We start from the raw sequence: 17,757 nt of genomic DNA on the forward strand, positions 1-17,757 counted from the left end.
CACCTTTCAAGCATCAAACCTCTTTCAGCCCGAGGACTGAATTCAATGTCAGAGAAGTTCTTGGGGACCACATTTCAGTGGTAGGCAGGGCCAAAGGCAAAAGGGGCAAGTCCAAAATTCAATAAATGCCAGCATATTCCAGCTTAAAGCTCTTACTGCCAGTAACGAAATCAACGGAGACGCATTTGAACCCTTTAGAATTAGCATGGGGGTGGGGACATGCAAAAGCTGGGAAACCACCAATCAACAGTCAGGGGAGAAAGGCACGGCCATTTGGAAAACCACACAGGGCGAGATTTGGCCCGCGGGCCTAAGGTTCAACACCTTTGCCTTACAGCTCCTATGCAGTCACTGGAACCAGAAGGCTACTGCAAAGCCTGATGACATGCCCCTCCTCCTGTGTCAACTCAACCCCCAAGACGTAGTCTGGAGTAAGCCTCTTACACAGAGCGTAGTTGAACTATGGAATTTGCTACCACAACATGTAGTGATGGTCAGCAATCTGGATGGCTTTAAAGGGTGTTGGATAAATTCCTGGAGGAGAAGGCTATCAATGGCTACTAGTCCTGATGCTTATGTGCCAGCTCCTGTATCAGAGGCTGTATGCCAATGCACGCCAGTCGCTGGGGAGCATGGGTGGGAAGGTGCTGTTGCATTCATGTCCTGCTTGTGGGTTTCCCATGGGCAGCTGGTGGGTCACAGTGTGAACAGAATGCTCGACTTAGATAGTTGCTTGGTCTGATCCAGCAGGGCTCTTCTTTGGTTCGTATGCTTTGGTCTCTCTCATGCTGGTTTAAGGCTGTTGGTTTTTATCTAGTGTTTACTGTTCATTTGGAGTTTCCAATTTTATTTTAATTGTCTTAATCTATTGCTGGAAGGCGCTTGCGAGGACATAGTCCCTAAAAAATGCGGTAATAATTTTTAAAAACAAACAGATGTGCGAGGACCAGTGGCATATCGTTTAGGGAGCTATTAACAAGTAAACAACAAACCTCTTGGTTGCTTTAGGTCTAGTCCCCCTAATGATGATTTAGAGACAGTGTCAGAGAAGGCATTATGCTATGGGCCAGAGCTTATAAGAGTGCCTGATACAGACAGGACGCAGAGGTACTAAAATGCTGGAAAGGGCTGGCGGTTAGAATGCGAACATTCTCCTCTTCCAGCGATAGCCAAATCAAAACAAGTAAGCCATTATCTACTGCTGCATTCCATTGGTATCATGTATAGGCTACTTAACATACAAACCCTTTCACAATCCTGGTTTTGTTTCATTCTTACTGCCTACCCCCTGTGAAGCAAGTCACTATCGCCCCCATTTTACAGATAGCAAATGGAGGCTGAAAGGAGATTTACCAAGGCTACCTGCAAATTCCTAGCTGAACTGGGAAGCCTTCCCACCCTGAACAGAATCCACAGGATATATATATATATATAAACATCACCTCGCCTATATTTTATTCTCTTAGATTTCACCCATCATCAGAAGCATTATATGGAGACAGGGCATCAGCTCACCAAGATGAGCTATCTTCACCACCTTTAGCAAGAGAGTATTATTATTATTTATTTATTTATATAGCGCCATCAATGTACATGGTGCTGTACAGAGTAAATAAAGTAATTTACTCTGAGTAAATAAAGTGACATCCATTTCATGTATTCCAAAGGACAGAAAAATAAACCCATCTTCCATGGGCCTCTTAGCAGATGACGCTTTTCAGCAATGCTTCCTGCTCCTCCGCATTCACTCTTCAGCTATTTAAGCAGATTGCAAATAATGGCCACAGCATTTTCGAAGCCTTTTCACATCTTATTCCACGCTTACTTAAGAGCTAATCATCTTCAGCCAGGAAGAAAGCTGTTGAGCTTCTTCTGTAAGCCCGATTTTAAAATGACCCAACCATTTTGATTCGATTTGTTCATAATGTTACATGTGTGTATGTGTACGCTAAGCCAGCCTTCCTCAAACTGGCCATCTCCACATGTGTCGGGCTACACCTTCTATCATCCCCAGGCAGCACAGTCATTGCTGGCTTGGGTAATGGAAATTGTAATCCAACATATTTCTAGGGCTGCAAAATACTATGCGTACTAAGTGTGAACACAACCCAAATTTATTTTCTGGCCTGGGTAGCATATGGCCTGAAAAGCGGTAATTTGCAGCCCCTGGTGAGAAGAGTTCATAGAGCTTAACGCCAAGTAGAGAAGGCAAAATGGCCCATGTGTGTGCAAGACCCAGCGACTGGTCCAGCTATCCCTGCATCAGTACCCTGAAAGGCTCCCTTTGAAGATGCTCTACATGATCAATTCTGGCTCATCAAAGCAGTCACTACCACAGATGTCTTTTTATAGGTTCTGGCTTGCAAGATCACCAAGTGCTACGGTGACGGCGATACCGATATATTCACACAGAGCAAGTGCTGGAGAAAGTCATCAAGTGAAAGTAGAAAACAGAACTTGAAGCTGGCCTTTGGTAGCTGATGAGCAGAAAGCTGCCTGCTTGTTCACTCGAATGCGCTAACCGAGAAGCCCAGGATGCTTACAAGCCAGGCGTGGCAATGGACCCATTCAGAAGACACCTTAACCATGGCTTTAACCATGGTGAATAAGGCTTTTTGCTTTATTCACCGTGTTTAAAGCCGTGGTTTAAGGTATTTTCTGAACACAGCCTGGCTTTCTGGCTTAACCACCATGGTTAAAGCCATAGTTTAAGGTGTCTTCTGAATGGGGCCATTATGAAACATACTCCGCCTATAAGAAATGACATAATTTTGTTTCACTCAGTTTTCCATTTGCCTTCGAAGAAGGATGGGGAATGCGTGGTCCTACAGATGATATTGGACTGCAACTTCTATCATCCCTGACCACTGCTGGCTGGGGTTGGTGGGAATTGCAATCCAATAATGTTCCCTACCCCTGTTTTAAAAGGATTACATTTAACCAATGCAGACATGGGGCAGAGCAGAAGAGAGAAATAAAGCCTGGGGAAGCAGTGCAGATCGAAGAACCATCTGAATTATTTTCAAGAACGGTATGAAGCACATTAGGGTCTAAAGCAAATCCATGTTCTGGTCCAAAAGTCTGAAAAGCATGCATTCGTATATATTTCACTTGGGAAAATAAATGCTACACTACAAGGGGAAAAAAAGATGTTTAAACCAAGCCAAAAAACAGAACTAGCTAATGGAGTATTATTATTATTATTTTTAAAAAGAGGGTAGCTTAGGCTGGCTAATTTATTTATGCACCAGCTGCTCTTTCTGGGTTCAAAGACTTTATAACCTCAGTGCCAACTCAATTTAGTTAGATATACATCAACGAGAACCTGTTCTTAACATCCTTCTCATACATGTTTATGCAAACTTTCAGGGAAATCCCATTTAAAAACAACTGGATTAGAGAGAGGCAGGTGTAAGAATGGACAGTGGCAATCTATTTGAAGGATCAGGCCTAAAGTGGCAAATAATTGGCTTTTAAATAATTTGATTATGCATCCTTTCACCGACAGCAAGCTACATAGTTTTCCTTCGATGCTGTCTTATACTGCAAAAGAGTAACGGCCATCTTGCAGACAATCATTTGGAGTCAGTCTGTTACATCAAACCCACTAGCCATTCCTTGAGTGGCTTAAATCTCTTATTTTGTGCCTGAATGATTTCTCGTTAACATTCCTTACCAATGTTTCACAATTCATGGTACTATTTTTGCAAACAGAACCTTTTGCTTGTCCTCTGATCTGGTGCAGATATTTATTACTGGTCACATACAAACCATGGTTTATAAACTGGGAGCCAACCTTGGGAATGTCCACTCCTTTCTTCTCCCAGGTGAATTCCTGCCCCTCCCTTTCATCAGTTTTAACCACAGTTTAAGGTTGTATAGGCACCAACGCTAACCATAGTTAAGGCTGACCATGTTTTTCTTAATTCGGAACTGCAAGCCCTCTTCAAACTGGGGTTTTAAAAATGGAGCTCTGGTTAACGGTAACCATGGTTAGCAAGGGGGCTCATGTAATGATAATTCCTGGTTAAAACCTGAGGGCCTGTTCAGATGACACGTGCACATCGAAATCTCCAGATTCCAGCCATTGCCCTTCCCTAGCTCTTAATCCAGGGTACATAAGTCTCAAACTGGGGAAGCTGCCAAGTAAGCTGCCGTTAGCATAGATTCCCATTGACTACTAATGAATTGCCTCCAGTCACTGTTTGAGTCCAGCTTGCAGTTTACTACCTAGAGATAAATACATCAGTTGCCACTTGATACAGCACCGAAGGGCTAAAAAGTTAACATGTGCATCAGGCTACAGAATGACACAGCTGCCACGACCAATTACACTCCAGAACAGTCACAAGGTGACAGGTTGGGCCTTTCACTACGCTTAGAATGATGGTATAGGACTGTGTGCCATCCACACTAAAGAATAAAATTCTTCCCTGCTCCCAATTCACGTTTTACACCAAGAAAAGTGCAACACTGTGATTTGCACAAAACATGCATTCTGCTACTCACGTAATGTTTTGCATAATGTGGAAGTTTTTGCTATTGCATTGTTTTGAAGTTTTACCGCCACCATGTTAGCAAATACCCACAATAATAATAAACAGATACCAAGTCAGAACATAAAAAGCTATGATTGTCATACTTCCCTAAGCTATTACAGGGAGAAAACAGTCTATATTGCCATTATACACACGTTATATATATTTTAAATGCTACTTGTCATAAAAGTGGTTCTTTGAGCTGTCCTACTCTTATTCCTAATTCATTGGTTACTTTAACTGTTTTCAAGATTTCCCAATCATACACTCTCTCTCTCTCTCTCTCACTCACTCACTCACACACACACAGAGTCTTCTATAGATGGAAACTGACAAGTGTATTATCATATAGAATTTCTGCTTTAGCTTCTCTAATTGAATTAAATAACTGTTCCACATCTATTTTACTTACAGATATTTCAAGGGAGCCAAGTCTATCACTAACTGATCAACAGGAAATGCATAGTTCAATTCTCCCACCCCCTGTGGCCAGCTACCTGCTGTGTTACATGATTAATTTGAGTTTTGCCAGCAAGAGAAGCATGAAGTCTGAAGCCCCACTACTAACATGTAAACATCTTTGGTGGCATACATTTGTGCATGGTTTCAGCAGTGAGCCATGTAGACAACTTGCAGCTTTCTCACCTGGATCAAGCTCAGAGAGAATATGTACTTCTATTTTATTCATTTTTTGTTTGTTTTAGCAGAAGCCAGAGTTGTACAGCACTGGCAGTTCACAAAGCTACTTTCCCCATTTTAGGAGCAGATCTGTGCATAGCCCTGATCAGCTAGCTTTTGTATCAATTGCAAATCCACCCAACTTTCCCCGTTCTCCAAACAGGTTTCAAAGACAGTATTTTTAAATATTTAAAGCACTAAACCAACATTTGATCAGGTATACATGCCAGGCTCTAGTAAAGGGGGGGGAGTCAAAGGGGACTGTAAGAAGCCATATAGATTCACTTCACAGACATGTAATTCTGTAGTATAAGAACCCCCACTCTTGTTCACAAGCAAGTCTGTAAACACCCTGCTGAAGCATATCTTGAAAGCAATAAGGACGAGTAACTTTTCTAGCACTTTTCTGGAATCTTACCACACACATACACACAGTGCACTCTCTCTCTCTCTCTCTCTCTCAGCTGCAGACAATTCTGGAATAAATGAGGGTCCTTCTAAAAAAAGATGAGTTCTAGGCTAATTTAGAAGTGCAGCAATTTTTATTTCCCCCAGGCCTCAGTTTCCCATTTCCAAACAGAAGCTGCATTGTGGAAAGATTCTACTTTCCCACAAGATGCTATTGATGATCTGCAGTCAAGTTTGCTATCATCCAACAGAGAGCAACACTAAAGGCTCATCTACACCAAGCAGGATATTCCACTATGAAAGCAGTATATAAAAGGCAGGAGCCACACAAAGCAGCATATAGTAGTATGAAAGCGGTATATGGTATGTCTCAATGGGCCCCAACAGTTGTCAGTGCACTTCAATACCGCTATAAAGCAGTAGTGTGGCTCCTGCCTTTTATATACCACTTTCATATCGCTTTCATAGTGGAATACCCTGCTTGGTGTAGATGAGCCCTTAGAGAACTTACGTGACCAGATTTAGCTCACTTTCTGCCAGTCTCCCCGTAAATCAGAAGACAATTTAAACAACCCATATGGTTACTCTCACAAAAATAATCCCAGTACATGCCCAGCAAAAATTAAAACACGGAGTTTGACTTAATGTACTTATGAACCTTCATCCTAGAATACCTTGGAAGAAGACAGTGAATCATTGGATCAGACAGATCAGGTCCCTGGCTTGTGTGATAAAACTCGGATGGTACGGTGGCTTGCCAGGCAGAGATGAACTAGTGGAAACCAGATACACGGCTATAGATCAAATGTGGCTCTGCTTTTACAGATACAAAAGCCTTCTAGGATTGGTATTTTCAAAAACAATGCAACAGGTAGCTCACAGTCTCAACCATGCTAATGTTCATGATGATGTACATGTAACATCATAGAAGTTGCAGAATCAAATCCATGAATTACCAACTCATATGATAGTGCTGACCAAAAGAAATGCCCTAATGCATGAACAAGCCCTCAAGCTACATGTCAAACCATTCCATTCAATTGTACATGCTGAATATTCGTTGAACAAGAAGCAGATATAAGCCTAAAATCTCAGAAGTTACTTCACATTTTAAGCACATTTTTCCACCTAGTCTCTGTCTCTGTCTCTGTCTCTGTCTCTCTCTCTCTCTCTCTCTCTCTCACACACACACACACACACACACACACACACACAGTCAGCCAATTTATAGAAACCAAATGCATCTAAGAAAGCCCATACTGAACAGGCAATACTTACTCAGTTTAACAGAAGCTGTTCATTAATGCTAGAACTTCAATTCTAAAAGTCTACAATGCACTCAGCTATCTAACTTTAAGCTGTTCTGCTTCTGTGACATCACAGCAGCTAAACCAATGGGAAAGTGAACCTCCATTCTAAGTAACATCACAGTAGAGTAGGCAGTTACTGCTGGATGCCATTTTCAGCCCATGCTCATTGACCATAACGGCTAAGTATTAAGAATATGGACAGTAGGAAGTCTCTCCTGCCAATGAGTGAGAGATGCTCCATCCACAATACATTCAGTCTGAAAGCGCACTACAGATCTAAAGCTAAAATGAAGAGAAGGCAGGCAAGTGATACCCAAAGTTGAACTCAGTATTTCAAAATGCCTACCTTAAGTCTGGATATAATACCAACAGCACTCCATTAATTCCAGCTGCATTTAGTTTATCACAGCAAATCATTCCAACAGCCATTAACACATCTCTAACCTCTCAGTAAGGAGGGGTGCTTAGAATCTAACAACTATACTTCTAGGAATAATTGGATTGGAAATTCAAGCATCACAGTATTTTCCCAGAACTGACTTGAGCGCTACTAAATGCACAGCTTCCCTTGGGATGAAAACGCAAACACACACACACACACACACAATTATAGCCAAAGAACTACCAAAGTTCTGCCAAGAGGTCAACACTGAAATGGCAGCCTAAAACTTTTGTTGTTGTCACGTCAAATCACATTCTGCATTAAGTCTCATAAGGATACGGTATTGAACCTGTAGGATGTTCCACCCAAGAAAACCACATCTGCATTCTACAATGCTTCCTCTTTGCCAGCTGGAGAACATCTGTATTTATTTCACTGCATTGCCCCCCCCTCCCCACACACACACTTTCTAAAACTATGGACAGCTGCTGCAAAACACTACACCAGATTTGTAATGGTTCGAACAGAATGCAAAAATGGCATTAGGAATAGGGAGGGAGCGAAACATTGGACGATTCTTAGCAGAATTGTGGAGGGGGGCACATATCCTAAAGTAGTGGTAGAAAACTAGATTTTATTTATTTTATTCCCCTCTGGAAAAGGGGGAAGGACAAAGAACTCTTGGTGCAGAGGGGGAACTGTGAATCTCAAAATATATCAGACTGTTTTCTAAAAAATAAAGCCAGTTTTCAATCTATAACGTATTTGGATATTTCCCTCTTATCCCTGCTGTCCGAAATACAGCATTAATTTATTTAATGTAATGTAAAGCCAATGCTGTTCTTCAAAGGTGATGTAGGTAGGAGATTTTAGATATTTATTTATTTATTACATTTCTATACCGCCCAATGGCCAGAGCTCTCTGGGCGGTTCACAAAAATTAAAACCGGGCACTTTGATAAACCCACTATGATTTTCACAAGAGCTGTTTGTGCTACACCTGAGGTCTCTCTCTCTCTCGCTCTCTCTCTCTCACACACACACCTGATTTTCAGTTTTCCAGCAAGGACTCACACTGAAATCATTTAATTACACCGGCCTTTGCCTCTACTTTCTAGGATGAGCACATTAGCAACCAGATACAAGCCAGACTCTTGTGACATCTAAGAGTTACACATTTATCATGGCGAAAGCTGTGATGGACTACAGCCCAATTTGTCCTATGCACAAAGCATTCTCTTCGATTGGCAAGTTTCACAGCAACATTAACACCTTGCTCCTGTTCTAGGCTTTTGGCTGCCTCTCCATTAACTTCTGACCAGAGTGCCAGAAATAATCAAAGCCCCTATCCTAGCAACAAGAGGAGGAGGAGGATGGGTGACACTTCCTTCCTTTCCATATGGAACAACAGATCACAATGGCTTTAAACGCATTTTCCCCAAAACAGGGTTGGAGACTAGATAGCCTGCGTTCATAGCCTCTCAGCAGCACAGATCCACCGTGCATGTACACACCACTCACCATTAACAGAGAATCAATTATCTTTATGTAATGAGCTGCTCAGAAGTAGGGTTAGTTCAGGAGAGCTCTCCTATTGACTCAACTATGGTGTGATGAACACCAGACTACTTATTCAATTGTTTCCAGTACACACACACATATACACCCATCAAGACCCCTATTTCTGAAATATTCATAGGAATAGGCTACCCTATTCCCAAAGGCACATGATAGTGAACAATACATCAAAAACGTAAGATCTTAGCATGTGTGTACACACACACACACACACACACACACACTATAAATCAGAAATAGAAGTTCTCAGTATTTGTGTATGGTAAAAATAAAAGACAATACACATTCAAAGCCATCTCACATAGGGAAAAAGCAATGCAAACAGCATAGTGATGTAATAATCCAAGGTACAGTTCCAACTGCCATAGCACCAACAGCAAAACAATTTAAAAGGTCAGGGAGGGGTGAGTCAAAACGAGATCAGCAAATGCTTATCCTAATCCCAAGATATCCTAGAATGCTTTTTAATTTATTTATTTATTTAAAAAAAAATGTTTTGCAGTGGCTAAGTATAGAATCCTCTTCTCTTGTTGTTTCTGCTGCATTAACAGCAGCCTACCACATCCAACCCACTTCATGCCTACAGTCATTGTGTAATCCTGCTCTCAAACTGCATGGCTCCTCTTCCAAGGAGAGAGAGAGAGAGAGAGAGCTTTGCGTTTTCTCCAAGCGATGGAAGTCTTATCAGCTTTTCATCACAACAATAGGGGCTTCACAGCTTACAACATCTATTCGGAGAATGGTGGAGAAAACCAACCCATTAGTTGAAAAAAATAAAAATAAAAGGTGGCCAGGGCGGATATGAAAACGAAGATAGAATTGTTGAGACCTCCACTACAGAGAGCAGCCCACTGTAAAAACACACAAAAACACACGAAGCCACCCGAGAGAGAAAATAGGGGGGGGGGGGGTCATTATTCATCGTAGCCAGCCAGCCCCGTGCACGCTGAAGTGCCCTGTGTTTATTTTCTGCAGGGCTGAATTCACACGCGCGCGTGCACACTCAACACACACACATACAGAGAAATGCCCTGACCATCCCTAGGCTCAATAAATAAAACCATCACAATTCTTCCCCTTACCCAGAAGATGACATTGAAGCCGAAGATGAAATACTTGATGCAACAACTGACTTCAGGGCCCTTGTAGTGCTTTCCGGACATCCTTGGGGTTCATGAAGCCACTTTTCCTTGCAGCCTGAGCTCGGGGGTGGGAGAGGAGGGGAGGGGAGGGGGTTAAGCCGGGGTGGGGTGGGGGGGCGGTGATGTTGGAGGAAGGTGGAGAGGGGTGGAGAAGGGGCGGGAGGAGCAGCAGATAAAGGACGCAGGAGCCGAGATCAGGCAGCCGGGGCTGGCTGGCGAGGGCAGATTAGAGCCGCGCGGAGCTCGCAGACAGCGAGTCGCGGAGAGGCAGAGGCAACCCCCCTGCGCCGCCGCCGCCGCCGCCTTCCTCTCCACATCGAGGAGGCCGAGCTGCAGCGGCTGAGCCCGGACCCCCCACCCACCCCGCTTTTCCTCGCGGCTGGCCGGAGGGGGAAGGAAGGAAGGCAGGCAGGGACGACGGAGGAAGGATGCTTCTGGGTCCCCGCAAGAGCTGCGCGCAGCTCGAGCCCCTGCTGGCACCGTGCGGAGCCTCCTCCCACTGCGAGCGCTGCTGCTGCTGCAGCTGCTGCTGCCGCCGCCCCCGCCACCTCCGACAGAAGGGCGGGAGGAGCTGCGCACTCGCACGCCAAGGGAAGGGCCGGGACTGGCTGGGCCCGGCTGGAGGGAGGCGGCTGCTCTCCAATCCGGCGCAGCAGGCCCGCGGCGCGAGCGGTGCTGGGCGGCGATCGCTGCTCGCAGCCGCGCGCTAGCAAGCGGGAGAGCCTGGGCCGGCTTGGGAAGAAGACCCAGCCAGCCTCGCTGCTGCGACAGCATTTGGACCCCCGAAAAGGCTCCGGCCCGTCGACTTCCTTCCCTCCCTCCTTGGCCCATCCTAAGGCAGGCTTGCTCGGAAGGAAGTCTCACTGTGTTGCACGGGGCTTGCTCCCAGGTAAGCGTGGATAGGATTGCAGCCCGTAGGAGACATAGGCAGAGTTCGGACGATACGCTAATCAACGGTTGTTTCCCAGTCTGTTCCTATTACACACACACACACCCCAGTTGATTAGCGTGTCTTCGGAACTCAGCCATAGATGGCCTCCCTCTGCTTTTACTTCGATATCTGTGAAGAAGTCTGCTGCTTTTTCTCACAACTTGCCAAATGAAGCGATCTGGAGATCTCGACAGTTTGCACATTTTTGGTGACCTTTTGCTGACTTAATAAAAGTCTTACACTGATAATAAATTTTGTAACAATTATTAGAGGGGAAGCAGTGCAACAAATCAACAAAGAGCCGTGTGGTACCTTAAAGGCACAATCCTTTGCCTGTTTAGACAAAAAAAAAAAAGTCTTACCGTTCCCAGCATGCCCTAGCCAGCATGCTGGGAGTGTAAGGACTTTTTTCTATCTAAACATGCCTGGGATTGCATCCTTAGGGCACAATTCTCTGAATATTTGGCCCCCAAAAAACCCTACAAGTCCCAGCATCACTCCAGATGGGAGCTGTTTTAGTAGTAGTAGTAGTAGTAGTAGTAGTCTAAACATGCATAGGATTTCACCTTAGAAAGTAATTTCCTCCAGTTAAGGCAGTCCTGAGCACATTTTCTAGGAAGAAAGCCCCATTGTTAGAGCAGAAGTAAGATTCAGCTGCCAGTCCAGTCAGCATCTGTATGTGGACTGGGGAGAGGATGACATCTTGTCCAGTCAGCAATATGTCTCGGGGTGGCCCTGCTTACTGAATACTGAAGTGGCGAATGGTGCATTTGTTTCCTCCTGTGCACCCCACCAATTCCTGGTTTAAATAATTCAGGAAATGCCTGTGACATGCGAGTTGGGCCACTGTTGTAAAGCAAAAGTACAGGAAGGCTAAATAAAAGGTGTTCTTGTTACAAAGACAAGATTATTATTATTATTATTATTATTATTATTTATTTATTTATATAGCACCATCAGTGTACATGGTGCTGTACAGAGTAAAACAGTAAATAGCAAGGCCCTGCCGCATAGGCTTACAATCTAATAAAATCATAGTAAAACAATAAGGAGGGGAAGAGAATGCCAACAGGCACAGGGTAGGGTAAGCAGGCACAGGGTAGGGTAAAACTAGCAGTATAAAGTCCGCACAACATCAAGTTTTAAAAGCTTTAGGAAAAAGAAAAGTTTTTAGCTGAGCTTTAAAAGCTGCGGTTGAACTTGTAGTTCTCAAATGTTCTGGAAGAGCGTTCCAGGCGTAAGGGGCAGCAGAAGAAAATGGACGAAGCCGAGCAAGGGAAGTAGAGGCCCTTGGGCAGGCGAGAAACATGGCATCAGAGGAGCGAAGAGCACGAGCGGGGCAATAGTGTGACATGAGAGAGGAGAGATAGATGGTGTCGGACTGCTTGTGAGAGACCAAACAAGATCCACAAGATGGCAGCTGTTATAAGGCGAACAAGTAATTTGCTATAGAGACCAGTGGAGACTTTTCTTCTTGGGTATTTGTTGCATCAGGGTGAAAAGTATCCAATCCAAGCAGTGAACTGCTTCACACAAACTACTCACAATTCCTTAAAATGGCCTCCACAGGTCAGCCCCAACGTGTAAACTCCAAATGTTACCATGAGTACATAGGGTTTAAGAGAAAGAGCTGTGATTTGTACCAGGGGATCCCAGCTTCAGATCTCTGCTGAAGTGTGGCCTGTGAATTTATTGGCCAACCTTGAGTGAGCTTACTAACATCTGGGGCCTCGTCACCTGTAGTATTTAACCATCAAATGTATTTGTTTTGACCAAAGGTCATAGCATATATGGAAATAAAACATGAAACAAACAATTAAAAATACTATACCAAAATGAATAATATAGCAATCTTGTATCAGCAAGATTAAAACGCATGAGATAAATACTGCAACATTATTAGTGACAGCCTCCGTATGCCTCAATATTGCAAACTGGACAATAACAATACTGGTCTAGCTTACAAGATTGTTGGAAATAAATGAGATAATGGCTGCGTTCAGACAACACGATAGTCAACAGTGGGTTAATAATGAACTCGACAGTTGTTTATCTGGGGGGGTCCCCACACAACATGATAATAATTAACCATGGTGTGGATTAGGATCAGCGTTGAGTTGACTATTTGTCCACACTGAGTTGACTCACTCATCCCATGCCTTCTCCCCCTCAGTCCTCCTGCTATCCCATCAGCCATTGCTGCCAAAATTCTATCCTGCCAGCTGGACTAGAGCAGCAGCCACCACTTTGACCGATCTTGCCTTGCAACTCGGCGGCTGACGAAATAATCAGTGGTGGTCAAGGAAATAACCAACAGTGCCCTTCCCACAATACAATAGCCAATGGTGGCTCAAATAGCCAGTTCTGCGCAGCATTGGTCATTTGCATTGGTTTGGTTAAAAAGCTCCCTCCATACAACACGATAACCTATAGTGGGCTAAATTACCAAATGTTGACTATTTAAACCACCATTGGTTATCAAGTTGTCTGAACCAGTTAATGTATGCGCTTACATATTTGGGAAAGATGCTATATAAATACTGAGCCCCAAATTTAGCTAAACTTAGTAATGACTAAGGCTGAGGAATGTTGGGAGTTATTTATTTATTTATTTAAAAATATAGGACTTTTCCTTGTCTAAACATGCATAGGATTGTGCCCTAAGAGTTTAACAGTGTCTAAAATTTAGCAACTGTGGTGCAGTCCATGAATAAGTCAATTGGTATGTTTCCAGCTAACATCTGACTCCAATATGCCATGTAACTACTTTCAAAACTAATAATATTGTTTATTCATGTTCTAGTATATAGCAAAAGCACAACCAGCTGATCTACTGACCCCATACAATATACCATTGCTGTCCAGATGATCTCACTTTGTACATCAGGAAAAGGCGAGAAAAAATTCCCAAATCTTACATTGGGTGGGGTGTGGAAAAAACATTTTCCTTGTTATTGCATAGCAGAGATTGTGCGAATGGTTTGCATGAGTACAACCTGTTTTCACTGGGAATCTCCACTTTGTTCTCTTTGATGTACTGCTGGAACTATCAGTACTATTTAACATTTTATTCAGCACAGCATACACAGAAATGACACAGTTCCTGCCTGCTATGAGATCTTACAATCTTATTTAAACAGGCCAGTAGTAAAAGAAAATAACACGGATTGATGGGACAGGAGTAACTGGTAGCAGGAAGCCACAGAAAAAGAAAGGCTATGTTGGTTCAGAAACAATTTTGGAGAATAATTGTGTTTAGAAAAGAGAGCTATTGATACTATTACCAAATATTAATGGCTTAATATTAACCTTATGGTGCAGTACACTACTCTATCTATGAGTTAAGAACATAAGAGGAGTCTTGCTGAATCAGGTTAACAATAATAATAATAATAATAATAATAATAATAATATACGTTTATATACCACTCCATAGCCAAAACTCATCTAGTCCAGCATTCCTTTCTCACAGCAGCCAACCAGCTCCCTGCAAGAAGCCCACAAACAGGACACGAGCACAACAGCACCCTCCCACTTATGTCCCCAGCAAGTGGTCTTCAGTGGCACATTCTGAAGTTCATAGAAAGCACTGAAGTATATTTTTTCTTGGCTTGCTGCTAACACTTAGCTCCTTTTCCCACCCTCGCAGTGCTTTAATGCACACTAGAACTTTCATCCAAGAATCTGATCACTACTGGCCAGAATTATCCAACTGTCCAAAGGCATAAGAAGCTGGAATTTCTGGTAATAGACCATGATTGATCTGGACCAGTGTCCCTCCGAGACAGGTCATGGCATGAGCTTCCGTTTCTTGTATACAAGAGGAAAGACGTGAGATGGAGAGCAGGCCCAGCGTCAGCAACCAGCATTATCTAGAGCCTATACACCCCAACTGGGGGCATTGGCTAGGGCCTATACACCCCAGCAGCCGTCACCAGGGTTGGCATCCGGTCTGTTCTCCCAGCAGTCACTGCCACTTGAGCATGCTTGAAGTGTTAGTGCTGCTGCTTAGCTGCCAGCCTCAACCTCCCCCTCACTAAGCGCAGCCTTACCCAACAGCAAAAGGAGTATAATACGCTGGGAGGTGAACTGTCAATTGCCTTCAGTCAGCAGCAGAAGGAGGCCGCATGTGGCACACTGGGGTAGGAGCTGGTACGCACAGGACGGGGCCCACTGGAGCTCACCTGCCCAGGAACCCCAAAATCTGGAGCCTGGCCTTCTACAGAGAGGAATGGGCCCATCGTCTTTGATTACTAAAATCGATCGTCATACGTTGATAACTTGATAGTATGGAATTTTGTTTGTGTTTCACCATAAATCAAGGCCAATGGGCACAAGACTCACTCCGCAAAGGAGGATTATCAGGAGCTGTTGCTTGATCCCCTCTCTGCCACCCCATCTCTCTGGGCCTAGAGAGCAGCTGTGATAGTGACAACGAGGGGGGGGGAGGAGGAACAGTAGTTGCCAGTCAGTGGGCACAGAGGCAGAAAGCTTCAGCTCCTCTAGTGGTACAGTTAGGTAATTTTAGACTCTGGACTGAATGGTCTTATGGGAGACCCTTTCTTAGATGATAATAGGGCTGTTCACACAACAGGCTAAGCTACACACTGGTTGAATGTGGGTTGTTGTCTGAACCCAGGACATTTTAAGCAGAGTGGCTTTTTAATCGCATAGTTTGGCTTGAACCACCATGAACACCATGGTGTTCCATGTGAACCAACAACAACAAACCATGAGTTCTCAAAGTGGCTTGTTCTAAAAAAAAATAAGCCACACTGCATGGTTAACAAGCACCCTGTTGGAAATGTCCTGGGTTCAGACAACATAGTAACCCTCAGTTCAATGAACAAACTATGGTTTGTTCAACTGTTTGTTCAACTCTGTTAAACCACAGAGTGTGGGTTAGCGTGTTGTGTAAACCAGTCAATGTGTATTGCCTCGCTTGCTTTAAAATGTGGTACGCCAGCACTGCTGTATTTGGGGGCCCTCCTGCTGAGGGGGTCGATGGACTTCACCCCTAAAGATCTGGAGAGCACCAGGTTGGGGGGAAAGTTAGGCCAGCGGCAGCAAAGGCAACATCCTCACACAATAAACCTTTGATGGCCTCTTTGCCTTGTGGTTCAGATCACAGAAGAAGTGCAAGGTGTATATGCAAAATGATTTCTAATCTTTCATTTTCAAAAGCATCTCCTTTCCTGAGCACGACAGTTCCTCTTTGCTCATCAAGGAAGAAAATGAACAAACATCAAAACATTTCTGTTATCAAACATCTGTAAAACTCAGCATGCAAACATCTGGTGGTGATTTCCATGCACACACAGCAGAAATTGCCCATTAAGCCTTCTACAGAAGGCTGGAAAAGAACAACACAATAGCTATCTTATAGTATATATGTGCTCACCAAATTGGACTTAACAGATCCATCTGGGATAAACAAAGGATGCAGTCCCTAAACTATGGATTCAAGATTAGTCCTGCATCCTGTAGAGTAACCAGATGCAAGAAAGGCAGGACTCTGGTCTCTTTAACAATGATGTAAGAATTATATATTTTAGCACTGATTTTGTGATGACCTCTTACCCCAATTCCTGGAGAGTTGAGAACTTCAGGGGTGCAAGTATTTTGCTTTTCCTTGGAATTAAGTCACTGGAGGCTCATTGCATTGTTATGATACACATTTTTACACACAGAGGATCAACATAGACGGCTCACAGCTTGAACACTCCAACAGATATTGCTCCTCCATTAGCTTTCTGGGCTTGGAATCTTGCTCTGAAGATGCGCTGGGAGCTCTAATTCCGCTCTTGTCTTCGTCTGACGCTAGCTGCTGCAACTACCAAAACCTCATATTTTGCACAGGCTGCATTAACACATTCATTAGGGGAAAGGGGAGAAAGTGAGGGAAGATGCATGCTTTTAAATATTTGCTAGCCATTAAAAGCCATTGGCCTAACTAACCCAGTGGAGATCTGCTGGGCTAAACTTGTTCAACTAGTTTTGGGATCCTGCTAATCTTGATTTATTGACAGAGTCACTAGATTATAAGGCCAGGGTATGGAATCTCTTTCAGCCTGAGGGCCACAAGTTGTCCTCACTGTTAGTAGGGGCGACAATATGGAAAGGAAGACAGGGCTCCTGTATATTTAACAGTTGCATAGAAAAGGGAATTTCACTGCAGAACCTGGTAAAATTCCTTCATCACAACAGTTAAAGCTGCAGGAGCCCTGCCATCTTTTGTATCTGGCCCCCATCACAGAACTATAGGAAAGAGGGAATAATAAACAGTACCATTCTATTCATGTCTACTCATAAGTAAGTCCCATTGGGCTTGCTCTTAGGTAAGTAGATACAATTATTATTTATTTATATAGCGCCATCAATGTACAAACAAGCCAGTTTAAGTGGGGTTTAGATATGCACACAATGTTACAGCCATCAATGTACAAAATCTTTATTTATTTATTACATTTTTATACCGCTCAATAGCCGACGCTCTCTGGGCGGTTCACAAAAATTAAAACCATAATAAAACAACCAACAGGTTAAAAGCACAAATACAAAAAATACAGTATAGAAAGCACAACCAGGATAAAATCTTGCTCTTGCTTGATGTCTTGCAGGGCAAATAGTTTTGCTAAATTTTATGACAAGTAATTACAGATAACAGAACAATAAAATCAATACTTAATGGCAGCAATCAGCTTCACTAAAGGAGCTCATGATATTATAATCATGAAGTAAAATGAGCCAGCCGCTTCCGAACAGCGTGATGAGGTGATGACACATTCTG

At 43.5% G+C, this 17,757-nt stretch overlaps 1 protein-coding gene across 1 annotated transcript in view; it reads right to left on the reverse strand.

The window, feature by feature from the left end:
- TSPAN5 (tetraspanin 5) overlaps window positions 1-10,102 on the reverse strand; it is an 87,711-nt gene extending 77,609 nt beyond the window's left edge. The window contains exon 1 of the mRNA XM_063136215.1: window positions 9,977-10,102. Coding sequence (XP_062992285.1) covers window positions 9,977-10,057 — 81 coding nt within the window. The 5' untranslated portion in view covers window positions 10,058-10,102. The remainder of the gene's footprint in view (window positions 1-9,976) is intronic.
- Window positions 10,103-17,757: the final 7,655 nt, after the last annotated feature.

This window comes from Elgaria multicarinata, chromosome 10 (genome assembly GCF_023053635.1).
Source record: "Elgaria multicarinata webbii isolate HBS135686 ecotype San Diego chromosome 10, rElgMul1.1.pri, whole genome shotgun sequence".
In the NCBI taxonomy this organism is placed as follows: Eukaryota; Metazoa; Chordata; class Lepidosauria; order Squamata; family Anguidae; genus Elgaria; species Elgaria multicarinata.